The 25,874-nt window shown below is 37.8% G+C and overlaps 1 protein-coding gene across 6 annotated transcripts in view; it reads right to left on the bottom strand.

Annotated features, from left to right (window-relative positions):
• The window catches only part of Cttnbp2 (cortactin binding protein 2), a 149,112-nt gene that overhangs the window by 43,065 nt on the left and 80,173 nt on the right, over nt 1–25,874 (bottom strand). For all 6 annotated transcript variants that reach the window (XR_007109746.1, XM_047560231.1, XM_047560228.1 and 3 more), the window contains 8 exons: nt 25,407–25,610; nt 23,966–24,065; nt 21,677–21,827; nt 18,799–19,053; nt 8,727–8,844; nt 3,378–3,653; nt 1,349–1,444; nt 561–640 (listed from right to left, as the gene is read on the bottom strand). Coding sequence is in view for 5 of the 6 variants with exons in the window: in XM_047560231.1 (XP_047416187.1) it covers nt 561–640; nt 1,349–1,444; nt 3,378–3,653; nt 8,727–8,844; nt 18,799–19,053; nt 21,677–21,827; nt 23,966–24,065; nt 25,407–25,610 (1,280 nt within the window). In the remaining variant the exon portion in view is untranslated. The remainder of the gene's footprint in view (nt 1–560; nt 641–1,348; nt 1,445–3,377; nt 3,654–8,726; nt 8,845–18,798; nt 19,054–21,676; nt 21,828–23,965; nt 24,066–25,406; nt 25,611–25,874) is intronic.

Here is a 25,874-nt window from a genome sequence, read left to right as displayed (position 1 = left end):
AGAGGCTGAGGCAGAAGAATTGCAAATTCAAGACCAGCCTCAGCAACTTAGGGAGATCCTGTCTCAAAATAAAAATTGGGGAAAACAAAAACAAAAACAATGTGGATGTGGTTCAGTGAACAACTCCTAATATTCAATCCCAAGTACTGACTCAAAGAAGCAAAAGTGGCCAAATCAACATTGTAACTAATACATGTACTTAATTTTAACTCATAAAGCTTATAGTCAAGCATCTATATTGGTCATTTCCTTCCATACTGATGATTGTTTATTTGATGCTAAACCCTCATTAAGGGAAGGCAAACTCCTCTGCTCAAATTATAACCCCAGTCACAGGAAGTGCCTGAGTCCAGGAAATGGATACCTGGATGACAAAGAAATAAATCCAGATGAAATGGTGAGCAGCCTGCCAGGAAGAGTGCTGTGAGGGGAAGGAAGGGTGTCAGAAAAGAGGGCACAAGGTGGGCTAGGCCTTTCACTCTTATGAACATAAAGATGGGCCACCATGTGTTGAAGAAGTAGGATGGAAGTGGAGGCCTCCACTGACAGTGTCCACCTACCAGCCTGAGGTAGTTCTGAAGCATCTGAAGAGGAATCATGGATGTATAAGTCACACTACTGAGGCAGCCTTCTTGGGGACCTGTATAAGAAATAAATATAGAGAAGGGAAATTGGCTCTTTCTTACTATGTGGAGATAGTCAAAATACAACAGAACTTATCATTAAAGAAACAATATGTGGGTGAACTGCTGTGGACAGAGGTGACGTTTGGTTAAGAAATACCTGTCTGCCATGATTGCCCTGCAGGTATCCTACAGGTGACAGTAACCCATGATGGAAAAAATCAGAGTAGTCTTTGGAGGTTGCCTGAGATGGGGGAAGGACTAATTGGCAAGGTCCTCCAGGAAGAATTTTTGTGGGGGGAGGGTACAGGGGATTGGATCTAGGGCACTCTATCACTAAGCTACATCCCAGGCCCCTTTCTAATTTTTGATTCTGAGACCAAATTGCCAAGGCTGGTCTCGAAATTGCAATCGTCCTGTCTCAGTCTTCCAAGTCCCTGGGATTATGGGTTTGCTGCGCCACTCCTGACTGCCTCTGGGTTTTTCTAATGAAGGGTGCAATGAGATTAGCAGAGCCAATGGTCAGAGCAGACATCACCTGAGGAGTCAGAGACTTGGCTTTTGATTTTTCTCTCTCTTAATCAAATGTTTCAAAAAAAGCATCTAATTACCTCACAGTGGGAGTCACACATGCATAGCTAGAGGAGGCAGGACAACATGCACACTGTGAACCAATCAAGAAGCAAACACTCCTTGAATGTCAGCTCAATTTGGAATGTTGTTACCTGACAGAAGCACAGTGACCTGCTCTGCCTTGTTCTTCTTCATGAAGTCCCACGGGGACTGGGTGGAGCTCTGACCAGCAGACCATGGCACATTTCCTAGTTCAAACAAATGAAATAAGACATCAAGAATGGCTTAAAAATAATGTTTCATCATGGTAAACACATGCTGTCCTCTGTGAGAACTCAAAGGAATTCAGAGCTTATGTTGTCCAAAGCACGACATAGAGAACATGTCGCAGGTCACACAAGGGGCTAATTCCCTAAGCATAAATGTTTTGAAGGTCAAAAGGAAGGTGTTCAATGGACAGACTTCTTAAAATTCATCCTGAGGAGGAATTGAGAGAGGTATCTAGAGAGCAAAAATCAAGCCAAATATTTCTAGAGTCAAGTTCTCAAAAACAAAGATGCTCACAACCTAAAAACCCTTTTGTGATTCTTCCAATGTCTGATTCACAAAGCCCAAACACTGTGGATGAGATATCAGACCCTTTAAGATTTATCTCTGTATCCCTTTCCAGAAAATTTTTAGATTCCAGGAAAATATAAAAAGATAATTTCAGATGCTCAGAAAAAGGCAAGTTTTCTCAGACTCAAAACTCTGCTTACTTTTGCTCAGAAGGTGTTCCACTTCATGCATGTCTTTTCTAGGGAGGAATTAGTAATGAGTATTTTTTCATCTCTATCTTTCCACAGATCAATTCTTTCAAAAATCTATCCTCAGCATACTCATGCATACCCCACCAAGAACTCTGATTATCTGTTCACCTGATGTTTCTTCAATGTAGCTTATGCTATGTATCCATTAAAATCACTTGCATACAGACATTGATAATAATGATATTATCAATTATCAAGTGACTCCAGCCAGTAAGCACTTTTTCCACAACACTCAATGATTTTTACATTTGAAATGGTATTACAGTATGTTATATATACCTCTGTGACAAGCATGAACACGGGAATAATCTGGCCTTAGCATCTAGCGCTCTGTTGACTAAATGTGCTCCTGACAGTCATCTATGACATATTTTAATTAAATAACAATTCTATAATAATCATAACATTAATGATCATGCCAAAGACCCATAAAATCAAGTTGTCACAAATAATCTATTCTAAGGCCCAGTGCTAATGTATATTTTGAAAGTGAGTTGGTAGTAGTGCACAGATTAATAGATTTTCTGCAATGATAAGTACAATATTCTTTCTGAATTTAAAAGTTCACCCTTCCTGCAGCTTCTTTTCTAACATGGAAAAAGAACCAGACTGATGTGAATCCTGTTTTGCTCATTAGCTGTGTGACCTCAGACAAGTCCTCTGATACCTAGTCAGTTATACAATTGGGCTATTGTAAAAACCACTTATAAAGCATCCAAAACAGTTCTTGAAAAAGAGGCTTCCCAAGGATGTTAATTCACCTGGTCCAGGATAGAAGAAACTAACCAGGGACAACATTTTTAGGGAACTTGCTATGCTCAGAAAAAAAAAAAAAAAAAAAAAATCTTATCTTCTAAGTCCTTTGGAATCTCTTTTGTTGTGTCTCTCAAATAGAAACGATCAGCCAGTACTTTGACTCATCCCATGGGGGAGTTTGGAATGTATCTTCACTAAATCAATTCCAAACTTCAATTTCATCAGGACGCTTGTCCTGGAGGTAAGGTGTTAAAGTACTATAGTGCCCCTGGCAGAGACATTAGGAGCTGTGTTCAGAACTTGTGTTTTAGTGAGCAGCTGCAGTGTGGTTGATTTCTTGTGTTTATCTAGAATACAAGTGTAATCACAAAGTCTCATCAAAGGCTTTCATGTTCTTTACTCTCTGGTGTTATTTGAGGCATAAAAGCATTTTTTATATTAACAGGCTCTGTTATGTAATGGCTACATTGTGAATATTCAAGGTTCTCAGCACCGGCAGCTGCCACAAAAGAGTACTAAATGTGCTTAATCAATGAACTGAGTATCAGGTTATGACGCCCACAAACATAATAAACCCAGAAATTTAACTGTGTCTCCTCTGTAGGTCTGCTGATACCTAGCATGATGGATCGTATACTGTTTGCACCGAGGCCGATGTCGGAGTCTGTGGTGTTATTAAATGTCATGTCTTCCAGACGGCACCATCCATCAGAAGAGATTGCTTGGAAATGATTCGTCAGGGCTTGACTCACTGCTTTTGAAAAATCATCCCATGATGTCTGTTTGCGAATATTTAAAGCACATATTGTGTTTTCACATTCAAAGTCATCGGAACCACAGTTGCCTGGTTGAATCTCACCCAGGGAAATCCTTAAAGGTATTTTAAGAGCATCTGTTAGAACATTAAAAGAATTAGAAGTTAAAAAAAAAAGTAACAGGAAAAAAAAAAAAACAGCAAAGCTATTACATGAAACAAGTAGAAATGAACATTTAAAAATTAAATCAAAGGGCAACTCTCTTTTTTTTCTTTGAAGACATTAAATTGAATGGTCTTATACTGGAGAAAACTTTGGTCTCCTAATCTTTTCACAGCTTCTTTGGAGGCATACTGTATAAACTGTTCATCTTTCCTTGTACCTTTAGCTGTTTGTACTCCATTGACTACCTTCAGTGAGACTCTCAAACTGGTTAAAAAAAATTATATATATATATATATATATATATATATATATATATATATATGAAAACTAGAACCTTTCCTTGATCCTGAATTCTCTCCATTCTCTTTATCTTTATAGGTAATATGATAATCAAAGCAGGCAATAGTTATACAGGTCAGAAAGCTCATGATGGCAGCTTGAGAGCTTGAGAATTCTGCAGACCATGGTCTGAGTCTTTTCCTACCTGAATCTGGTAAATAGCCTTGAAGTTGCTATACCTCAATTTCTTCTTTAAAATGGAGAGGATACACATCAAGTTGTCACAAAAACTAAATGAACTTCTGTTTGAAATGGATTCAACACATTACTGGTTACATGGCAAACACTAGTATGTATCTGATAAAACATAAAATGCAGTAGGAGCTTTTTAAGTGATCTTTCAATCTCTCTGACACCAGCTGATTGAGGCTCCACCACTGTGGGTGCTGTCCCCATGCACTTCTGGTGTTATGAATTAAATTACATGTTTGCTAAGAGTCATTTGTGTCTGTTCCCAGATCTTCTGTGTCTGTTCAACTCATTACTGCAATTAATGAATTTAATATGCCATAAACTGATGAAATATGAGTTACTGTTATGAAAACTAGGTTGAATACTTTAGAAACACTTAATGGAACTACTGAAAATAGGATTTAATGAGGTATAAATGAGACAACTATATGAGATTAGAAAATAATATAATATTTTCTGGACAGACACTATCTTTAGTTTACTTCACAAATCTGTTTAAGTACTCAAATACTAGAAATCATACAAGATATATTAAAGGCAAATTTTGTTCAAACAAGAATAGGTAAGACTTCAACTAGAAGAATGACACTAAAGACTAAAGAATACTCAGTGAAAGAATTACTTTGCAAGATTTAATATTACAATGCTTTAAAGTGTATATTTTAATGATCCTTTCTAAAACAGGCTTTCGTTAACTGACCAGCTATTGGATTATTTTATCTTCCAACTGTCAGTTCTTAGTTATCTTCCTTATCAACAGCATGTGATACAATGACCTCTCTCTGCTCCTTGACAGACTCCTACTGGATTTCCTCATTGCTCATTGGTTGCTCTTTCTTTTGATGTTCCTCTTTGTTGTCTCTCCACTTTTCTCCCAGACTTCTTAATGACAGAGTCTTGCAGAGTTCTTTTTAAAAATAAAAAGATTTTCTGCATTCATTCCCTGTTCTAGTATGCATCTGAAATGTCTCCTCAAAAGCTCAAGTGTTGAAGGTTTGTTCCTCAATGCAGCAGGATTCAGGAGAGGGGACATTCAGGAAGGTGACTGGATCAGAAGGGCTTTGACCTCATGAGTGGCTGAGTCTACTCAAGGATTCATATTTTGATAGCATAATCAGGAAGTGGTGGAAACTGCAGGAGGAAGGGCCTATTTGGAGGAAGGTGGTCACTGGAGGTGTGCCCTGGAAGATTATATCTTCTCCCTGGTTGCTTCCTCCCTTTCTCTGCTTCCTGGCTGCCATGAGCTGAGTAGCTTTCTGCTGCCATGATGTTCTTCATCACCTCAGACCCAAAACTACGGAGTCCGCTGACTATGGACTAAAACCTCTGACACCTTGAGCCAAAATAAATCTTTCTCCCCTAAGTTGTTTATCTCAGGTATTTTATCACAGCAACAAAAAGCTGACTAACACACTTACTTAGTGATCTCATGTAGTCCTATTACTGAAAATATCACTGGCAGACTGCTGACTCTCAAACTTACATATGCAACTCATACTCATCTCCAAAATTCCTGCTGACTTGACACAGATAACCTCTCAGAAATCTCAAATTCTTACATAGAAAACTAAACCCAGGATCTTCATCAGCAAAACCTGCTCAACCCCTGACAGCCTTCCTTCTTGACTGGTGACAGCAAGTCCATCCTGCCAGTCGCTCAGGCTGAACACCTCACAATTAACCCATGAGTTCCCTCTCTCTCACACTCCACATTCAATCCATTTGTGTGTTCTGCCTCCTTAATATTCTACACTTCCAGAACCCACATACTTCATACTACCTCATCTGCTCCCAGCCTAGGCTGAGTCACTGTTACTGCCCCTCACCTGGAAAACTACAGTCATGTCCTAAAAGATGCCCCTGATTTTACCCATGACTTTGTATGGTCTATTCCCAACAAAGCAGCCAACGACAATTAAAATATATATCAGTCTGTCGTTCCTGTGGCTACTTTAACTCCTTATCATAACCTATAAACTACAACAAGATCAGGCCTCCACCCTATTCTGTTCTTTCTTCGACCTCTTTTCCGTCATTATTCTAACTCAATCACCTTGCCCTTCTTGCAGTTCCTCAGATATACCAGGTGTTTCTCACCTTAGGGTCTCTGTCCATTTGAGGCCCTGCCAGGAAATCTTTACCTGAGATATCTGCATTGTCACCCTCTTCACCTCCTTCAAGTCTTTGCTTAAATGTCTTACCAGGAAGGTTACCTTAATGACCTTTTTAAAAATCAGCATGCTACACATGCTACAATGACACAGCTACATCAAGTTTATAGCAGCTCAATTCACAATAGCTAAACTGTGGAACCAACCTAGGTGCCCTTCAATAGATGAATGGATAAAGAAACCATGGTATATTTACACAATGGAATATCTCAGGCTTAAAGAAGAATGAAATTATGGCATTTGCAGGTAATTGGGTGGAGCTGGAGAATATCATGCTACATGAAATAAGCCAATCCCAAAAAACCAAAGGCTGAATGCATGCTCTGATAAGTGGATGCTGATCCATAATAATGGGGGGCAAGGGAAGAATGGAGGAACTTTGGATAGGGTAGAGGGGAGGACAGCAGGTATGGGGGTGGGAAAGATGATGGAATGAGACAGACATTATTACCCTATGTATGTGTATGACTGCACAAATGGTGTAACTGCATCATGTACAACTAGAGAAATGAAAAGTTGTGCTCCATTTGTGCATTTGAGTTGAACTGCATTCTGCTGTCATGTATAACAAATTAGAACAAATAAAAATAAATAAACAAAACCCACCCTCAGTCTTCCAAGCCCCCTTAGTCTTCACAGCACATCTCACTGCCTCACAATTACTGTTTAATGAATTATTTCTTATGTTTATTGCTCATTTCCTGTCCCTTAATGTTAGAATAGGACCTTCATGATGATAACAAGCTTTTTAAAAAATTCTGACTTATCCCATGTGGCTAGGATAGTGACTGATACTTAAGGAGCTCAATAATTATTTTATGAATGAATGAATAAAGGGCAGAATTCTGCATTTGTTTTTTCCCACTACCTCTCTATTATTCATTGCTTAAACTAATCAGTTTCTGCTTTCAAAACTGCATGAAACTTGTCTCCCGGTGAGGAGCAACTTTCTATTTGCCAAATGCCGCTATTTCTCTTTTTATCCCTTACATACTAAGGAATTTGATAGTATGGAGTTACTTCTTCCTCTCAGAAACAGTCTCCTAACTTGGGCCTGATAGCACCATTGTTTTCTGGCTTTGTTCCTTTCTACTTTTGCTTAGTCTTCCTTTTGTCACTTTTCCTTTCTATTCTGCCTTTACAGTGGGGCTTCCTCTGGGCTTGGCCTTCAATCCCTCTTTTTCCTTACCCTGCACTTTGCGTCATTTAACAGCATCCCTATGCCTTGATAACCATGACCCTCTCCTCCAGCCCGGCCCCCATGAGCTAATTCTGGCCTGTGTTCTCTCCGACTTGGTGCCAGTCATGTGCCCTGTCTCCCAGCATCCTACGTAAGATGGTATTTCTACATTACTAATATCTCACTTACTTACTTGCTTATAATCATTCTTTATAATTCACAGCATTAAGTCAAAACTTAACCACAGGACTGAGTCAAAAGGAATATAAGGTCTTTTATTACCTCTCTGGATTGAACCCAAGGACATTTTACTATTGAGCTATATCCCCAAGCAACCTAAGTTGCTTAGGGTGTTGTTAAGTTGCTGAGGCTGACCTTCAACTTGTGATATCCCTGCCTTAGCCTGCTGAGTTGCTGAGATTACAGGTGTGCACCACCATGCCTGCCTCTGTATTAATGTATTTTTACAGTTCACATAATTTTTTCTTTACCATTTTAAGTATTCTTTGTGAGATAAAATAATGCAAATCTATGTATAAGATTGAAGGTTAGAACATTATTTTAACTTTTAAAATTCTACTCATCCTTAAGTTATTGAAACAGCTGGCTGAATGGAAGGGTTGGACAATAATCTTGATATAAGTCATAATATTTTATTTGACCTGACATTCCATATTCATAAAACCACAAGTGAGCCTTCATGAAATGTGCTAAGGGACCCAAGAGATCATCAATTATCTTCCTAGATATGTAGGCAACCAGGCACCAGGAGAGAACCCACTTGCCTGGCTCATAGGATCAGCTAATACACAGTCCCCACAAGGATTTTACACACTGTGGCAAATCTAATGGTTAGAAAGACAATCTAAGTGAGAGAAAAAAAAAAGCAATCATTACTTAGAGAGTTTACCAAGACCAGTCAGTAGAATATAAGAAACATCTAGAATTATCTGAATGGTGAGTTGTTCTGTAAAAAGTCAGAACTGAAAAGAAGAAATAATTGCTACATTTATAATCAATAAAGTGGTTCTGCATTAGCAAGGGCTCAAAAGAAGTTAACAAGGGAATGAGAAAATTGTACTTGCATTAATGTATTTCCCATTATCCCAGAGGCCCCAAAGGCGTAGACAGAGGATAAGCAACCAGCTTTGAATGCCACTCACTCAGATTCTCCAGCAAATGCTTGCAGTCATCTGTGGCAACATCATGCACAGTCCGATTGCACTTGTCTCTCTTTTCCGGCTCAAGCCCTCCATGCCTACACAAGATTTCTAGGCAGTTCTGCAAAGACAAGACCTCTATTACCTTCAAGTCAAAATGAATTAATTTGAGTGCAAAACTCAAGGGAAAAGTCAGTTGCCTGTGGCAAGCCAATCAAGAATTCACAGCTAGAAATCTTATTTCAATTCCAGCAACCCAAATAACCAGAATGATCTCAGATTAATCTAAATAATGCCTAGAAATGCAAAGACAAGAGTGCTTCTTCATTTATGTAAGTTTGTTTTGTTTAAACCTGTGCTCAGAATGGAACCTAGGACCTTAAGCTTGCCAGGCAAGTGCTCTGCCTCTGGGCACATTCTCATTCCAAAGAGTCCTTCTTTAAGATGGGAATCATTGTTCTCAGGGAAGGCTCTTAGGTTTCAAGAATTAAAAAAAATATATATATATTAGTTCACTAATCACTGGGTTTACGGAGTGAAATTAAGAATGAAACTGATTTTAGCAGAGAGTACCCTTTCATGGTAATTTGGCAATATGAAGCAAAAAGACTGCTATAATTGGATATTCCTTATTGCCTTCTAGACTACAGACTGTCTTCCTGGCAAGGTAAGTGCAGGGCTCCTATCTGAACAATTCTTTCCCAGAGTTCCCATAAGTACATTTGTAATTTGAGAACTTATGCTGCCCTACTTTCTTATTGTAAAAATATGAACATGTTGATTGAGTTTTAAAAGATCATTCCCAACAGATATTAAAATTGTGTTCCCTCTTTCATTTTTTTTTTTTTGTCCAAAGAAGTTGCTTAAGGAAATCTCCCTTCAAAAACTATCAGTAACTACTAAGTGAAAGGTCTTAGTGCTCCATAATTCTTCAAATGCAAATTAAAAGGCAATATAGATGTAAGTTTCCTAATAAAGAATTGCACAGCAGGGTATTACATCAGGGTATTTACCAAAAAATTAGTTCTACTAGGTCAACTCTTAGCACTTCATAATTTGTATGCTAATTTTCCAGAAGAATAAGCAGAAAACTAACTAGGACAAACTAACAACCAAATCAAACAATGTCCTTCCCATGATTCCTCTTATCTGTCTGTCTCACACACTCATACAAACACACACACATACACACACACACACTCAGAAAGTTGTATACACATGGGCATGGAGCTGACTGACAGTTCAGATAACACAGTAAACCATGCAGTCTGCAAAGCCTTCTCTGATCGTCCTAAGCACCTTTTCTTCTGCTTAGTAAAATACATTTTTTTCCTTTTCTAATATAAAATGTTTATCTTGAAGTAAAATATCCACGTAGAAAAATGCACAAGTGCAAAGGTTGAAGCACTATCAAAGGGAACACACTTGTGGAAGGAGCACTTTGCTCCTTTCAACCTCTAGTCTCTCCTGCTCCCTCCCACAACTACTGTTCTGATTTCTAAATCAGTGATTGGTTTAACCAGTTTTAAAGCTCTATATAAATGAAACTGTACTTCAGGTATACTTTTATATTTGGCTTCTTTCATTCAACATAATGTCTCTAAGATTTATCCATGTGTTAGGAGTGATCATAATTCATCTTGTCTTTTTAAAAATTATTACCAAATGGTATTTCATTACATGAATAGACCACAGTTTATGTATCCATTCTCTTGTTGATGGACATTTGGGTTCCACTATGAACACTGTCAACATGTGTCCTGTGGTCCACAAATGCTGGGTATAAGTACTTGTGCTGGATCACTAGGGCACAGGTCATGGCATCTGCAAGAGCTTTTGAAAGTGACTGTACATTGGTACTTCCATGAGGTGTATTTGTGAGTTCCAGTTACTTCATATTACCACCAAAACATACTTTTAAATGCAATACTGAGTTCACAGAAAAGTATTAGAAATCTCTAAGAATAACAAAGAAAAACAAAGAATAAAATTGAAGTTATCCATTAAGTGAAATTTGAACAGAAAGCCAGTATAGTCTAGAGCAGAACTGATACACAGAATCTTTTGCAGGCTAAAGTGATGAGAGACTAGGCATTAGTACCTACATGAAGGAACTTAACCAGGGAACTTGTAGGAAAAAAACCTGTCTGCCTGGGAAGGGAACTTACTAGTGTATTTGTTTCTTACTACCTGTTCCTGCTCAAGTTGGAGGAATCTCTAAGACTTGTCATCAGATTCTGGCTTTCATGAATCAATCTATGGTTCAGATTTAAGAAATCACTATTAAAGAATTAGCTGAATACACTCAAATATATAAATAACAGTTCTTATCAAACTGTTATTAGTAATTTATATAAAACCAGTAAATTAATAAGGTAATTATTGCAAAAGACAGACAGTACTGATTGAGAAATTGAGGCTTAACCAGAATACAATCTGAGAACTAAACTTAGTTAAATCCCAAGATGAGAAGAGACAAAAATAACACATTTGTTACACAAGTTAATACTAGTAGCACAAGAGTAAAAGAGTCAAAACAGACCTAGATACTAATCCTGCCAATACAAATGATAATATCTATAGTCAATGGTAAATCTTTTGACATTTTCTGCTTCAGTTTCTCAATCTGTATCTTATAGGGTTGTTATATGGCTTAAATGAAAGATGCATACAAAGTTCTTATATTCTTGGCACATACTAAAAATCCCAGTGTTTACGGCCAGCCCTAATTTATTAAAATCAACAGCATAACCACTAATTGGAAAACAGTACTATCAGTCAGTTGATGAGGTATTACAACACATAACAAATGTCACTAGTCTCAAGATGATTCTAAGGTTACTGCACATTACATACAGCAATGATAAAAGGTGCAATGTAAGTTTGTAATTCTCCTGAATTAAGATTCCTTGATTTCTGACTTTCAAAGTAGGTTGTTTCTAATTTTTATCATACTCAGGTAGGGCAGTGGGCAATAATATAAGCACTGACATTCTCTTAAAGGAAATGTGAAATGTGAAATGTCAGGGCTCAAGGGTAATGCATCATCCAAACACACTACAAGGAAAAACTATAGTACTATGCCGATTCTGTAGGGAACACAAAAGTCGATGAAAATTTTGAGTCAGATGGCACTTAACAGCAGCAGTTACAGCAATGATTTGAGCACAAGTTAAGTCCTAGGCATAGTTCTGACACTTTTCAAGTACAGTAATGCATGGCTTAAGGATGGGGATACATTCAGAAAATGTGTTGTGAAGCAATTTCTCATTGTGCGAACACCATAGGACGTACTTCAACAAACTCATATGGCTATGTCATCACTAGGCAATATAACCTTAGAGAACTACCACCACGTACATTTCAGTCTGTTGGGTACTTAAATGACATTATGTGATGTATGAGGGGTTTACTGCTTATTTAATCCACATTACAACTTCATGGATCAGGTACTAAGCACCTCTGTGCCAGCCACTATATTAAGACTGTTGAGGTCCTTATGATGAACAAGATTCCACGTCTTACAGAGGAGTACAAAGTGTCATAAAGGGTTGGACGTGGAGAAAATATGAACACAAAAGGGGTGCATTAGTCAGCTTTTTATTACTATAACAAACACTGGAGATAATCAACTTAAAAAAATATAGGTTTATTGTGGCTCACAGAGGTTTCAATCTGTGGTCAGTTGTCACTATTGCTTCTGGGCCTGTGCTGAGGCAGGAAACCATGGTTTGGGGCACGTGGTAGAGCAAAGCTGCTCACCTCAGAGCAGCTGGGAAGGAAAAAGGGAAAAGGAATGGCCAAAATCCTAATATCCACTTCAAAGGCATAACCCCAAGTGACTGGGAGAGGTCTGAGTAGTCCCCAATCCTCAAAGGTTCTACTACCTTCCAATAGGGTCATGATCTAGGGACCAAGACTTTAGCATATGGGCCTCTGGATGTGATTAGAGTAAACTTTTACTTTATGGAGGAGTAGGAGAGGGGACAGATGGAGAAAAGGACTTAATGCTCTCTCCTGCTGGGTACCAGTCACTGGGAATGGATTTCCAGGGGGCTTAAACTGGCCAGGGTGTCCTACCCAGGAATCTACATGGATGAGTTTAAGCTCAAATCCTATTAAGTAGGATACAGATACCCCTGCTATAAGAGACTTTAAAAGAAGTGGCTTAGGATTCAGTTTTCCCTTCTACTCACATCCCATTTGCCAGAACATAGGTTTGTGGTCATAGTTCCCTTAGGTAGGGGCTGGAGAATACAACCTATGTTTTGGGTGACCACTGACTCAGAAAACAAATGAAGGGGTCCGTTATTCCAGTGAAGGGCAGAAGAAATACTGAAGGTATCAAGATATTAAGCAATCTCTGCCATGGCCTTTTAATGAGAACTTATAAGCAAGGAACCAGGGCCAATGAGATTAAATAGAAGTCCCAAGTTCAAGGAGTAAGAGATAAAATCAAAGTCAAGGCAGGGAGCCAAGAGTTTGAGATTGGGCAGGAGGAGAGAAAGCAGAGATTCCAAATGCACAGAAAAGAGCTGAGAACAACCTGGGGATGTGGAGTATTCAGTGCTTTGGAGGGCAGCAGAGATACATGCTGTTAAGATGTGAAGTAAGGGCCTACGTGAGAAGGTAGGTGTGGGTCTGAGTGGCCAGAGATGGAGCTGGCTGGAAGTGGCTGTGAAGGGCTGAGAGCTGGGATTCAGTGCTTTCCTGTAGGTACAGGGATGGGTTCGAGGAGGAAGCGCCAGGAGTGTCTGTTCTAAAAGCCAAGTGCTGCACGTAGGAGGTATGTTGGAAAGGAAGAGGGTGATGAGAAGGAGACCGATTATGAAAGAACTATAACAGGCCATTCGTTTATTGATTCAACAAGCCGTTAGGGCTTCTGGGCCAGAGACTGCTGGGAACAATATACACAAAGATGAAACAGTGCTTTTTCACAGGAGGTGGAAACAGAAAGAGGCATGTAAACAACTACAATAAAGTACAAGCTCTAAGTAAAGCGCGGATAGGTGCCCTGAGAATACCTAACTCCTGGAGTCAAGGCTTCAGCTGAGATGTTTTCCAGGCAAAAAAAGGTCAGGGCAGGAGAAGAGGCCATTTGAGGCAATGGGAACAGCAGATGCAAAGCCAGGGAGAGGAGAGGAGGCACAGGATGTATCCATGGCTACTGGTCATACATGGTTGCAGCGCAGAGTGCACTGTGGAGGGCTGACAGAAATGCACCTATAGAGGTGACTGAGACCAGCAGGAAGGGGCTGGCCCTTACCCTTTGGAAGGACATGAAGTGGTCATGCTACATCACCATGTCACCTGCTAGAAAGGTTCCGCCTGTGTCAGTGTGAAGGAGTGGAATCTAGAGGTGGGGACACTATTGTAGGAGCCTGAAGGCATCCAGACAGCAGAAGATGAAGGTTCCACAAGGCAGGGTCTGTGAGTCAGTGGAGGAGGCCATACATTCAAAGTTCATTATAAAATCTAGCATTGTGTCAATCATTCAAGTCCATTAATCAGGAAGATGGAGCAAGTAAACACAAATGCCAGGTGATGTTACTGAATTAAGAGAGGAAATGTAAGAGACACAGCAGACTGGCTAAGGGGCACACTCACTGGGGACTAAGGACAACAACCACATGGAGCTGCCTGGTGGGAGCAAAAGTGAATATGGTCATCAGTAGTTTACCATATAATTCTCTAAATGGGACACCTTGAAGAGTAAGAGTAGGCACTGAGAAGTTCTGAGGTAATGGGCATAAACAGGACTGTATTAGGTACACTGGAAAGTTCATTCCCCTAGTTATCTAGGAGATGCCCTGTAAACTATGAGCTTCCTGGAAAGGAGCTCCCTGGATGGACTTAGGAAATGCTTAGCAGGACTAGAGAGAAGATTCTGGAATCCTTGAGATTATATTCTGGGGATCAACAGGGAGGAAGTACAGAATGAGAGGAGAAAAAGGTCTAAACTAGATCCATTAAAGTTGTAAGTGGAGGACATCAGAAGGTTCATGTTTTGGTGAGGGATGGAGCATGACTCTGGGTGGCTACGTTTATGTTCCCTCTAGGGTTCCTCTGGTCAATCACTGTTGCCCAAAGGAAGCAAGAATTCAATTATTCTTCACTGAATATTCTGGAATTAGTGTTTTGTTTTTTTTTTAATCTTTCTCTTTGTTTACATATAGCCCAGCATTTTCAAAAATAATTTGACTAAAAGTTAAGGGGAAAAAAGGAAATAATCACATAGAGTAAGAAAGATTTCTTTTTATCCTGATTAACATCTAGATCCTGTGATTTGGTACCTTGATACCTTATCTAACTTTCTTCTATTTAAACAAGTTACACAATTCTGTGTGACAAGGAGAAACTATAGGGAGTCCTATTAACTTTTCCTCCTTGAAGCCAAGACATGGAAATAAAGAAACCAAATTTGGGGGCTCCATGTGAATCCTGGCACACACTGACCACATCCAGGCTACCTGGAGAACTGGTGTGGCTGCAATGGAGTGAGCAAGGGTCAGAGTCCTATAGAGCTAAAAGCTAGTAATGCATATCAGACTGTAATCCTAATACAATGTGAGAATGATTTTAGAATGGCAACAAAAGGGCTACTATCTGACCAGAGGACAGTGGGCCTGCCTAGAGATGACCTCTAGGATGCTGAAAATAAATGTCTAGAAGACAGGTAAGAGTCAGACGTCAGGTATACCTTTGGCAGCAGCTATCACTGCTATAATTAAAGCTGAAAATCTGGATAAGCTCTTTAAAGAATAGGAGGAGGCAGCTGAGAAAGCAGCTTAGGAATGATGTCAAGGGAGAGGTGGGGAATGGGCAGTGTTCTGGAAGCCCAGAGAGAAAGGAATTTGCATTAAATAGTCAACATATTAACTATATTCAGAGAGACTCAACAAAAAAATGAATGATAGGTCACCATAGGCAATTGGTTAAGGTAGAAATATAATCTATTCCCATAATCAAAAATTCATGCCATCCCCTAAATTTAAAAAAGGGAAATATCTCTGGGTATTTGAGCTTCAATGACAGAGATGTTCAAATTCAGAAAATCTCCTTAATTTATTTCTGGGACAAGAACTGGACTTGTTGAAGATCTCATGGCAGAACAGAGAGCTTAAATAAGAGGTCCTTTATCTATGCACACAAAGAAAGGCTGATCCTTGGTTCAGTATTCTCCCCAAAGTAGACACAGGCCAGCTTGAGAGAGGTATTCATACTACCAAATACTACATGGTGGTTTGTATTAATTTCTTAACCATTAGGAAAGAGACATCTAAATTGGAACAAGCACTTATTGAAAAATCTGATCGTCCGTGAATGGACCTTGGGAAATTAGTTTCACTATTTACCAAGACTTAATTTCTTCATCTACAACATGAGGGGGTTGGACTGGATCAGTTATGTGTCTTCGAGCTCTGAAATTCATGTGGAAACTGAAAGTCCCTTCTTGGGTAATGATGCTACTACTTGTAAAGGTTGGATGTACATTTTATGCTATTTTTATGCTCTGTGATAAGTACAGGATCTCTCTACCAACACATTAATTCATAACTGTAATTTATATTTTTCAGAGAACTGGCCTTAGCAACTTATAGTTTTGAAGAGTTATCCCAATCAAAATAGAAATTTTTTAAGACAAATGATCCAAAAATATTTTCTAATACTTTTGACTCAGAAAGAAGGGAGCACAATGAAAAGAGTAATGGAATCAGACAATCTGGCTTTATTCCCAACCTCTATCTATTAAACCTTCTAGGACTGAAATGTCCTAATTGTAAGATAAACGGATTAGACTGGAAGATTAAATATCCATTCCAGCTTTAAAAAAAAAGAAAAAAAACCCCAATCTATTATTTTAATAGCTTAGAGGTGTGTGAATATTGTCATTCATGTGTCTTTAAAAATCTCTTTCCTTGTCAAAAATTCATCTGACACTTCTTAAAGGAAAGCAAGAACACAGAAGAGTCATACTGTATGAGAAAGAGGTCCTATTGTCCTTTACTCAGTAGTGACAGAGCAACCGATGCTTGCCGGGGTTCTGGGAATCAATGAAGATACCACCATCTTTGATCATCAAAACTCCAGGACTGGTAAAGAGTTCATAATAAAGGATCTGGGCAGTACTCTCCACCAAAGAAGGGTACCTGTTTGGGAAAAATTCTCTGCCTAGCAAAAGAGACTCAGTAGCCCAATACTCTAAGTTAGAGATGCTCAAGTTTTCTTTTGTGTTTTTGCTTCCAGGTTTGGTGCACGCAAAACCTACTCCGTCATTAACATCTTCTAGTAAAGAGATTTTCTTTTAGTGATGGCAGAAGTTTGCAAACTACTCCTTCCATGCACCTCACCATCAAATGAGAGTCACAGTCCTAGATTAACTGTGCATTTTCAAATTTAAACTATTCATGTTCCCCATTTTTGCCTCCTAAAAACTTTTAGGTCAAAGGTTACTGCATTCCATTTAAATCCATGTATATATACCAAGTTCTCAGAATTCTTCTTTTTCTTCTGTTAAAAAATACAGTGAAAGGAAAAAAAAAAAAAAAAAAAAACTACTGCCAACAAGCACTGACTAAATCTTAACTTTTTCTCACTTCTCAAAAATCAAAGTCAAAATGAACAGTTTCCGTAGCAGATCATAAGAGGAAGTTACCCAACCAGGGGCTCCAAATACATATCTCTAGGTATTTCTATCCAGAATGAACAAAACATGGCCCTTAAATTCAACATATCTAAATCTACATTCTATCTTTCTGATCACAGTGCTGGCTTTTCTTTGCTCTTTCCTGGAACATCACTATCTTTCCATTCAGCTTCCTTCCATTCCCATATCTATTCTGTGTTCCATCTTTGGAAGCTTCTCATCTGTAATGTCTCTCAATATTTCCCTGGTTCATATTATCTTCCACATTTACACTCTCTCTCTCTGCTGCCAATTTGTTCAGAATCCCAAACCATCTAAATGTTATTGCTAAATTCATGAATTTAAACTGTAGAACAGGTTATCTTTTCCCTTTGTCTAAAACTTTTCAATGACTTTACTTTCACTGGTAAATTGAGAACAAGCTCCCAGTCTAATTTTATTTCTCACTACTCTTCCTTAGCTCAACTGAAGCTGTTTCCACCTCTCTACCTCCATGTTTCCATTTTTACTTCTCCTTCCAACTGAACTACTCTACTTTCTCAATGGTGAGTGGTACATTTAACCCACTCTGCAAATCTCCAAATAATTTCCATTTCCTCCAGAAGGAACCATCCCTAAGTCTAATATTGCTGCAACTATGTTTGAAATATGTTTGATCTTCTCATTTTCAAATAACTGAATTTTTATACTGTTCCAACAGCATGCCTGTAATCCTTGTGTTAATTTTGTGTTTCTCTTATTAATACTTGTCTTATAACCTATACTCTTGCCATTGGACTAGGAGTAGAAATAATCAAGGCAAGTATTAGTATGTACATTGCCCAGTATTCAGGAGCTTTCTAATAGCTTATTATTATTATTACTATTATTATTAAAATGATTTAAAGAGAAAAAGCATGAGTGAATGGCCTTCTATGCTATTTTTAAACACTAATCAGTACTTTTTATACTCTGAGTGAAATCTAGAGCTTCCTCTTAGGTATCAGTCAGACAGTCCAGGTAGTGCACAAATTTGGCATCCGAGGAAACAGGGCAAGAGCAAGAACCCTGCAGTATAGGTGGGAACCCTATCCCTGCTTCTAACTAGTAGCACAGCCTTGGAAACAAAGCAAACAACCCAATGGACTAAGATAACATCAATCTTTTTTTCCTACTATAGGTGAGACAAAAATGTAAAAACTTCCTCTTATATTTCTTATTAATAGTCTTTGAATACAATGATTTTTAAAATAAAAAGCCTTATAGCCTTGGTGATAAATATCTGCTGGGTAGGAAAAAAATACCAATTTGTACCAGTAGCTCATCACCAACCGCAGTAGTATCACTTGGGTCTTCAATTATTTGACTTAAATGCACTCAATCAATAGCAGACAATGTTTCCAGTTATCAAATTACGACTGCAATGAGGCCAACTGCTCCAGGACACACCTTAAAACCTTTTGAAGCAGCAATATGGGCAGCAGTCCAGCCTTCTCTGTCAGCGTGGTTAATGAGGTCTGCAGGAACGACAGGCTTCGACGCGCCTTCAAGACTTTCTTCTCCTCCATCTACAGCAAAGAAGCCTGGCTCAGGCATCTCCTCACTCAAACAGTCTCCAGGAGCTGGTACTCTATGGTACATGAGAAGCTTGAGGCTATCCATGTTACCAGCATCCACAGCTGCATGAACTGGTGTCCAGCCATCCTGAAAATAAAATGACCAGGAAGAGGTATGGGTTCATAACAACATTAATGTTGAGAACAGTGTTATTTAAAGTCCATCTCTAAATGTTCCTGGGCATGGACCACTGAGCTGGGGAAAACAGGCATTCCAATCCTACCACTGATGAGTTATGTTCTCTGACTGTGCCAGCTGCTGTAATTCCCACTACTATGACTCATGTTTGCTGTTTTCTAACTGTTTCCACCTAATAGTTAATCATCTGGAGTGAGCTGGCACTCCCCAGGTCTATAACTGAATATTAGATATGATAACTCAGAAATCTCAACTTCCTATTTTAAAAGAAATTTCAAAGAGAAATTTAAAAATATATTTAAGCATAATATTATTAGTAATACGTTAAAAGAATGCTGTTATAAACCAGTTTACTTAAAGGGTAGTGGCTTAACTCTAATCTTAAAGTTAACGCAAACCATTCAAGAAGGAAAGATTATAGATAACAGGGAATAAAGGTAGACATGCAGGAAAAAAAAAAGTCAAATAATTACGCTGAATGTGGATGGGCCTCTTGCTGAGTTTTCCTTGATTCCAGAAGGATACTGATAAAAATGAACTTAAAAATGTTCCAACTGAAATTACTGGGTCTATTTCTGAGAACTTGTGACTTTGGAGCCACTGTCACCTCTTTCAGCTGGTTGGTAGAACAGCCACGGTACTCTTTCCTAGAGCAATGTTTCTCAGGTGGAATCCCCAGATCAGTAGCATCAGTATCCCCTGAGAACTTGCTAGAAAAGTGAATCCTGAGGCTTTACCCCAGATCAGAAATTCTGGGGAAAGTTGGGTCACCAACCTCATTTAACAAGATGCCTGGGTGATTAGGATGTACTAAAGTTGGACAAACACTAGGGAAAATCTTGAATCCATCTAGATCTCTCTGTTCTATATCGAAACTGATCTGCCTACTACATAGGCACCCATTTTCATTGTTTTTAAAACTTTTTAAAAATAAAATAACTGATTTTTATTTTGGCTTATTTTATTTTACTACCTTTATATTCTCCTTGACCTAATTTTGTCATGTAGTATTTCATTTTACTATATTTATTATATTTTGGGGAGCTACAACATTTAAAAAAAATAGGGTAGAAGATAGAAAAACAGACAATAAATGGGAACTATCTCAATTTAGGCTGTTAAATGATCATTTTATTAAAGCTGACCCTTGATGATGTGTCTTTTCTCTTTTTCTGGATCTCATACCAATAAAGCCCACTTGGCTAAGACAAGACCACAGCTGGGGCAGTACCTAGAATACTCAATCCTTAGGCACTAATCAGGTTCACAGCTCCTTCTTCACAGGACTGTGGGTACCAATATTTGGGTAGCAGACTGACCTAGGTCCCAGAGTATAAATGCTTTTGACCTTCCCTGATTTACATTACAAAAGCCAACACAGCCCTTCCTGAAAAATACTTTTTAGTCTTCCATTCTTCTTTGTTACTTTCTTATTAAAAGGCAAAAGGCACAATTATTCCCTTAAGATCCCCTGACAATTATACCGTTCATTGGTTTAGTTCTAAAGATTTTGTCCAGCTCCTCAGTAAGTATATTAAGAGCACGGTTTCTGTGTTCTCTTACACAGGACATGACTTCAATTTTTGTGTTACACTATTTTTCCTTCAACCTGATTATATAAAATTCATTTACTTTTCATCTATAAGTTAGAATTTTAGTAATGGATATATTGTACAAACACCACAGATTTCTTAGGTAAAACACATAAAATAATAAACAATTGTAAAATTGAATTATTTTCTAAGATTAAAAAAATGAATAGAAAGCAGAGGGTTTAAAAACAACTTTTAAAAAGCTTTAGCAATGCAATTCAGTGGAAATTGTTTATATCTGTTATTATATCCCTGCTGATATCATTACCTTTTGGTTCTTGTTGGTGAAATGACAGAAGGAAACCCAAATCTAAGATTATTATTTGTTGAATAAATAGACACTTATACCTCTATTGTCTCCCCTAATTCTGAAAACAAGACAAAAGTATTTGTTTTGATATTTTGAAGATAAATCATCTGAGGTTCAGGGGTTGAAGGACTGGTTAGGCTAATGGACAAGGCTTTTAATTAGCAGGGAAGAGAATCAAATAGAAGTCAGACATTTTCCAAATACAGTATCGTAAAAGAAAAACAAAGCAACCTCTATTGTGGTGTAGAGTTGTCCCTCAGTATCTATGAGGGATGGTCCAGGACTGCCTGCCCACCAACCTGTGGACACCACAAACTGCAGACACTCGAGTCCCTTAAACAAAAGGGCAGAATGCCTGCATGTTTTGTGTATATCTTCCAATACAGTTTAAGTCATCTCTTACTTAAGGTACCTTATATAAAGTGTTAATACTAAGTAAACAGATGCTATACTACATTGTTTAGTGAACCTGATGCCCAAAAACCACACAAACAAACTCCTGTGTTCAGTACAATTGCAATTTTAAAAAATCTTTTTGATCCATGGTTGATTGAATCCACAGATACGAAACCCTAAGATATGAACAGTCATCTGTATTTTGTCTTTCGAGCTTAGAGTTTGAAGACACAGTGTAAGTTACATACATGAGGGGAAGAAAACTGATACTTACTTGGGTTTTTATACTTCGGTCACTGCCAGCTTCCAACAAGAGTTTAACACATTCTTTATTTCCATTTTTACAGGCCAGGTAGAGAGGTGTCTGTCCTCTAGCAGCAGCATGATTAACGTGAGCATCATATGCAATTAATAATTCTACACACCTAAACACAAGGTTAGTATTAATTACATAAAAAATGAGTTTGACCTCTAAAGCACCACCTGAGCAAGATACTAAATATACACACATGATGATGCTAAAGAAATTCAACATCTTCAAATGTACCTATTATTTTAATTTCTATGTATTGATTATTGTGGATCTTATTACATGGATATTCTTTTTTTCTCACAAATCTAGAAAATATATTTTAGTCACAACTGAATTACTTGCATTACAATTTAAAATAGTACATTTCCGCACGTCCTAAAATCTGGTTTGTGTGATTTCTCTTCAACCAACTTGTAAAAGTGGAATCCTTGGAACAGGTTTAACTTACTAGAATGAGTGGTTTAATTATACTCAATATGTGTGTGTGTAAAAATACGTAAATAACATATATGTATTTATATAATAAAAATACAATTTGTAGTGCAAAATAGTTTGAACCTTGTGAAAAGTTAGGCTGCTGAGTCATTCCACAAATTTTCACTTGAGAAAATATTTGCAAGTCGAATAGACAGCAGGGCACCATGTGCCTCCTCTATAAAAAGTAACAGGGAGGCTGAGAAAAGGGCTGCCTAACAGAGAAATGACAGCAGAAAGGTTATCCTGCCTCCAAGCAGAAACTCAGTGCCTTGAGAATCAAGAAGGAAATCAAAAAGTAAACACTTGGTGACACTTAGTAAAAAGCTAAAGACCCAGAGGTTGAATTTGAAGAATTGAGAATATACTTAGAAAAGAGGGCTAAATCATAATCCAATGAAAAAACAATTCACTTTATATTTTGTTAACACAGACGCATGGTTTGTTGTTTTGGTTTGGTTTTCCTTTGCATCATTTGGTTTGTTATATATATTTTAAAAATGAGTCACATGTTGATATATGTATGTGTCATACACATTCATGATCTGATTCCTGGATTCGTATAGGATTCTTCCCTTTTGCAAAGCTCTTTCTGCCCCATTACTGTGACTATTATGACCTGCAAGCAAGTGGACCCACAGATTGCCTGAGACAAAGATAAAAGCACACACAGCTCAGCAGAAATTCCTTTTGCAGGATGAAGCATACATTAAACCAGTAACAGCAAAAATCAGTGTTTCTGATTGTTAATAATAAACTCAGGGTGATGAGATATGTGTTAGGCAGAAAAAATGCTGTACCTCAAGCTGATGCATTTTGAGTATTTTAACATTTAAATTAATGGTTAATAATATTTATGTGAAACTTAAAACTATATTTTATAAGAATTCTGTAACTTGTTAAAGAACACTTCTATCATGACAGTTAGATTAAAAAGGTGAAAGCAGGGCTGGGGATATAGATCAATAGGTAGAATGTTTGCCTTGCATGCGCAAGGCCCTGGGTTCAATCCCCAGCACCACAAAAAAAAAAAAAAAAAAAAAAAAAAGGTGAGAGTAACTTGCATTCTCTACAACCTGCCATTTCAGCTTAGGCAGAGAAAGCAACTTAGCTTATTCAATTATTAAAATATGACCTTTAAAGAAGTCACACCTGTACCTGTCTGATTTAGTAAGCTCCTAAGAAAATCATTGCTAAAGTTATGTGCATTTTAATTAATAGACTTTCCAGTTTTTACTTGAACTATTTTCACTCCATGAAATTCCTGCTTCAATTTTGTTTTTAACATGGCAAAACAAGATGAATACTTGGTATTTAATACCAAATAAGTTGTCAGTAGTAACTGATTACAAATGATATAATTCTGTTTTTTCATTTACTGCATCATAAGTAAAAATGATGTTTTTTGGTTGGTTGTTTTTACTTTTCTTCTTTTCTGGACTGTCAGAAAATGGTGAACCACCACCTTCTCACAGTCCCTTATCTCATTGTAGGTTGATGTGCTCTTCAACAGAAGCAAGTCCTTTCACATGCAACCTGGACACGCATAGTTTTCTTTGTCATTCCCTAATTTGCGACTACTGAACTATTATCAAGAAGAACAAATTTAGGATCCTATTTTGCATTTAAATCCTCAAATATGTTTAGTGAATTTATTTGCCAATGGATTTCAAGCACTAGTTTACACATTTAGCTGGACCAAAAATATGTGTGCAAAATACAAAGAGAAGCTATTTTCATAGAGAAGAAAAAAAAAGAATTAAGAGCATCACTTACTCAAAATGTCCCTGAGCAGCTGCAGCACACAAGGGTGTGAAGCCATTTTTATCAGCAGCATCGACTTGGGCTTCTGCGTTCAGCAGCAATCTCACACAGTCTATGGATTTTAATAGGAAGTCATTTAAAGTCCCTATTTAGAGTTCTGATGAGACAGATTCTATGCAAGCTGCAAACAGATTCTAAACTCAAAAGACCTCTCCCTCGCACAGTTCATCTGACAATTCTATCCTGGCAGATGTGAGATTCCACAAACCTCCTTTCCCAAAGATGATGATGCCCCAAAACTCACCAATGAAGACATGATCTTTCATTGTTTTATGAAGAGCTGCTGATGAGTAGAAGAAATATCATGTGCCAGAAAATGCTTTACCAGATTTTCCCCCTAGCCTATCCCAGAAATAGTGTTTTTGAAGAGAGAACTAAGAGCATTTACCAAGTTGAAATATCATACTGTGCATTTAAATAACTAAATTTTTATTTTATGATGTTCATTTAATCAAAATGCTTCTCTTTGTCAGCCATCCTACACTTACCTACATAAATGAAGATAAGAGAGAGCCAAGACAAGGTCATCTAACTTAGAAATGAGTATCTTCTAGAAGACCTGTCATGTTCCTTATATTATGACATAGATTTAATTTCTTTACATTAAAGACAATTCCCGTAGTGCTTTTGAAGCAAAGAATAATTTCAAAATACTTTGAAACTACTGAATTGTTAGCTCACCAGAAACTTCCATTTATCTGAATTAATCAACAATCATATGGCTCACATATGCAATGCTTTTAACTTTTGCACTTGCAGTCAAATCATTTCTTTTTTAGCACTACCATATGTTTTAGTATATTTAACTACAGGATTTGCATTTTAAAGAACATGAATAATTCCCAGTCTTCATGGATATGTCATTTATAATTATATAACTTCTCAGTTCTCTGAAAAAAATCCAAATAACTATAAACTACTGCTACTACTGAACAATTTCAGACCCATCACTTTTCCTACTAGTAAAATTTTCCATCACTGTGCATTCCCTAAAGCCCTGATGGTCTGACTTTCTTCCACATCAGGTATTTCTAACAGACAAATTAGGGCCATTTATTGCTGACTGAAGTGATCACAGACGGATGACTTTAAAATGTGCTTTTAAATGAGTAGACCTCAAGTTTCTACATGTACATTTCACTGTGCAGAAAACAAAGATGACTTTTAATTAGTTGCTGCAGTAAAATTTTACATTAAGGAACTTACAGTTTGGATTCTTTAATGTTTATAAAATTTTAAAGCTCATGTAAAAACAAAATTATCCATTACTACCTGTAAGAGAAATCTGAAGCCCAAAGGAGCATTTGTCTCTTAACAGTGGTTCCCAGTGATAGTGGCCTTCCATCCTTTTGCAAATGTGAGTTATGGTATCAAAAACCCTTGTCATTTTTACCTGTATGTCCCTTCTTAGCAGCAGAATACAAGGCAGAATGGCCATCTTCACAGGAGTAATTAATGTCCAGTCCTTCTTCATTAAGCAGCATTGATAATAAAGTGACATTTCCCTGGGCAGCAGCTTGCTGAAGAAGGGTGGGCCTGCCAGCCAGGGGGGCAGGACCACCACTCATTAGCAAAGGGGTTAGGGAGGGTGACCAGCCTGCAGGTTAAAGTGACCGTCGTTAGAGAGTAGGAGCAAGGAGAGGAGACAGATACTATCATTCCTTTCTGAATCACACACACAAACAAAAGAACATGTATCCCTAGAGGATTATGTGGCTTCTAACATTATCAATCAGTTAATATTTTCTTAGCATGAAACTGTACTGTTATTTCAGATCTTCTATTTGCTGCTAATTGAATTAACATACATGGTGATGAATTATTTTTAGTCATCAGTCTTGCACAGTTAAGTGTTAAAGTC

The sequence above is a fragment of the Sciurus carolinensis genome, chromosome 8 (genome assembly GCF_902686445.1).
Source record: "Sciurus carolinensis chromosome 8, mSciCar1.2, whole genome shotgun sequence".
NCBI classification, from domain to species: Eukaryota; Metazoa; Chordata; class Mammalia; order Rodentia; family Sciuridae; genus Sciurus; species Sciurus carolinensis.
Note: the sequence above shows the minus strand (reverse complement) of the source record. Positions and strands in the feature narration are given on the sequence as shown.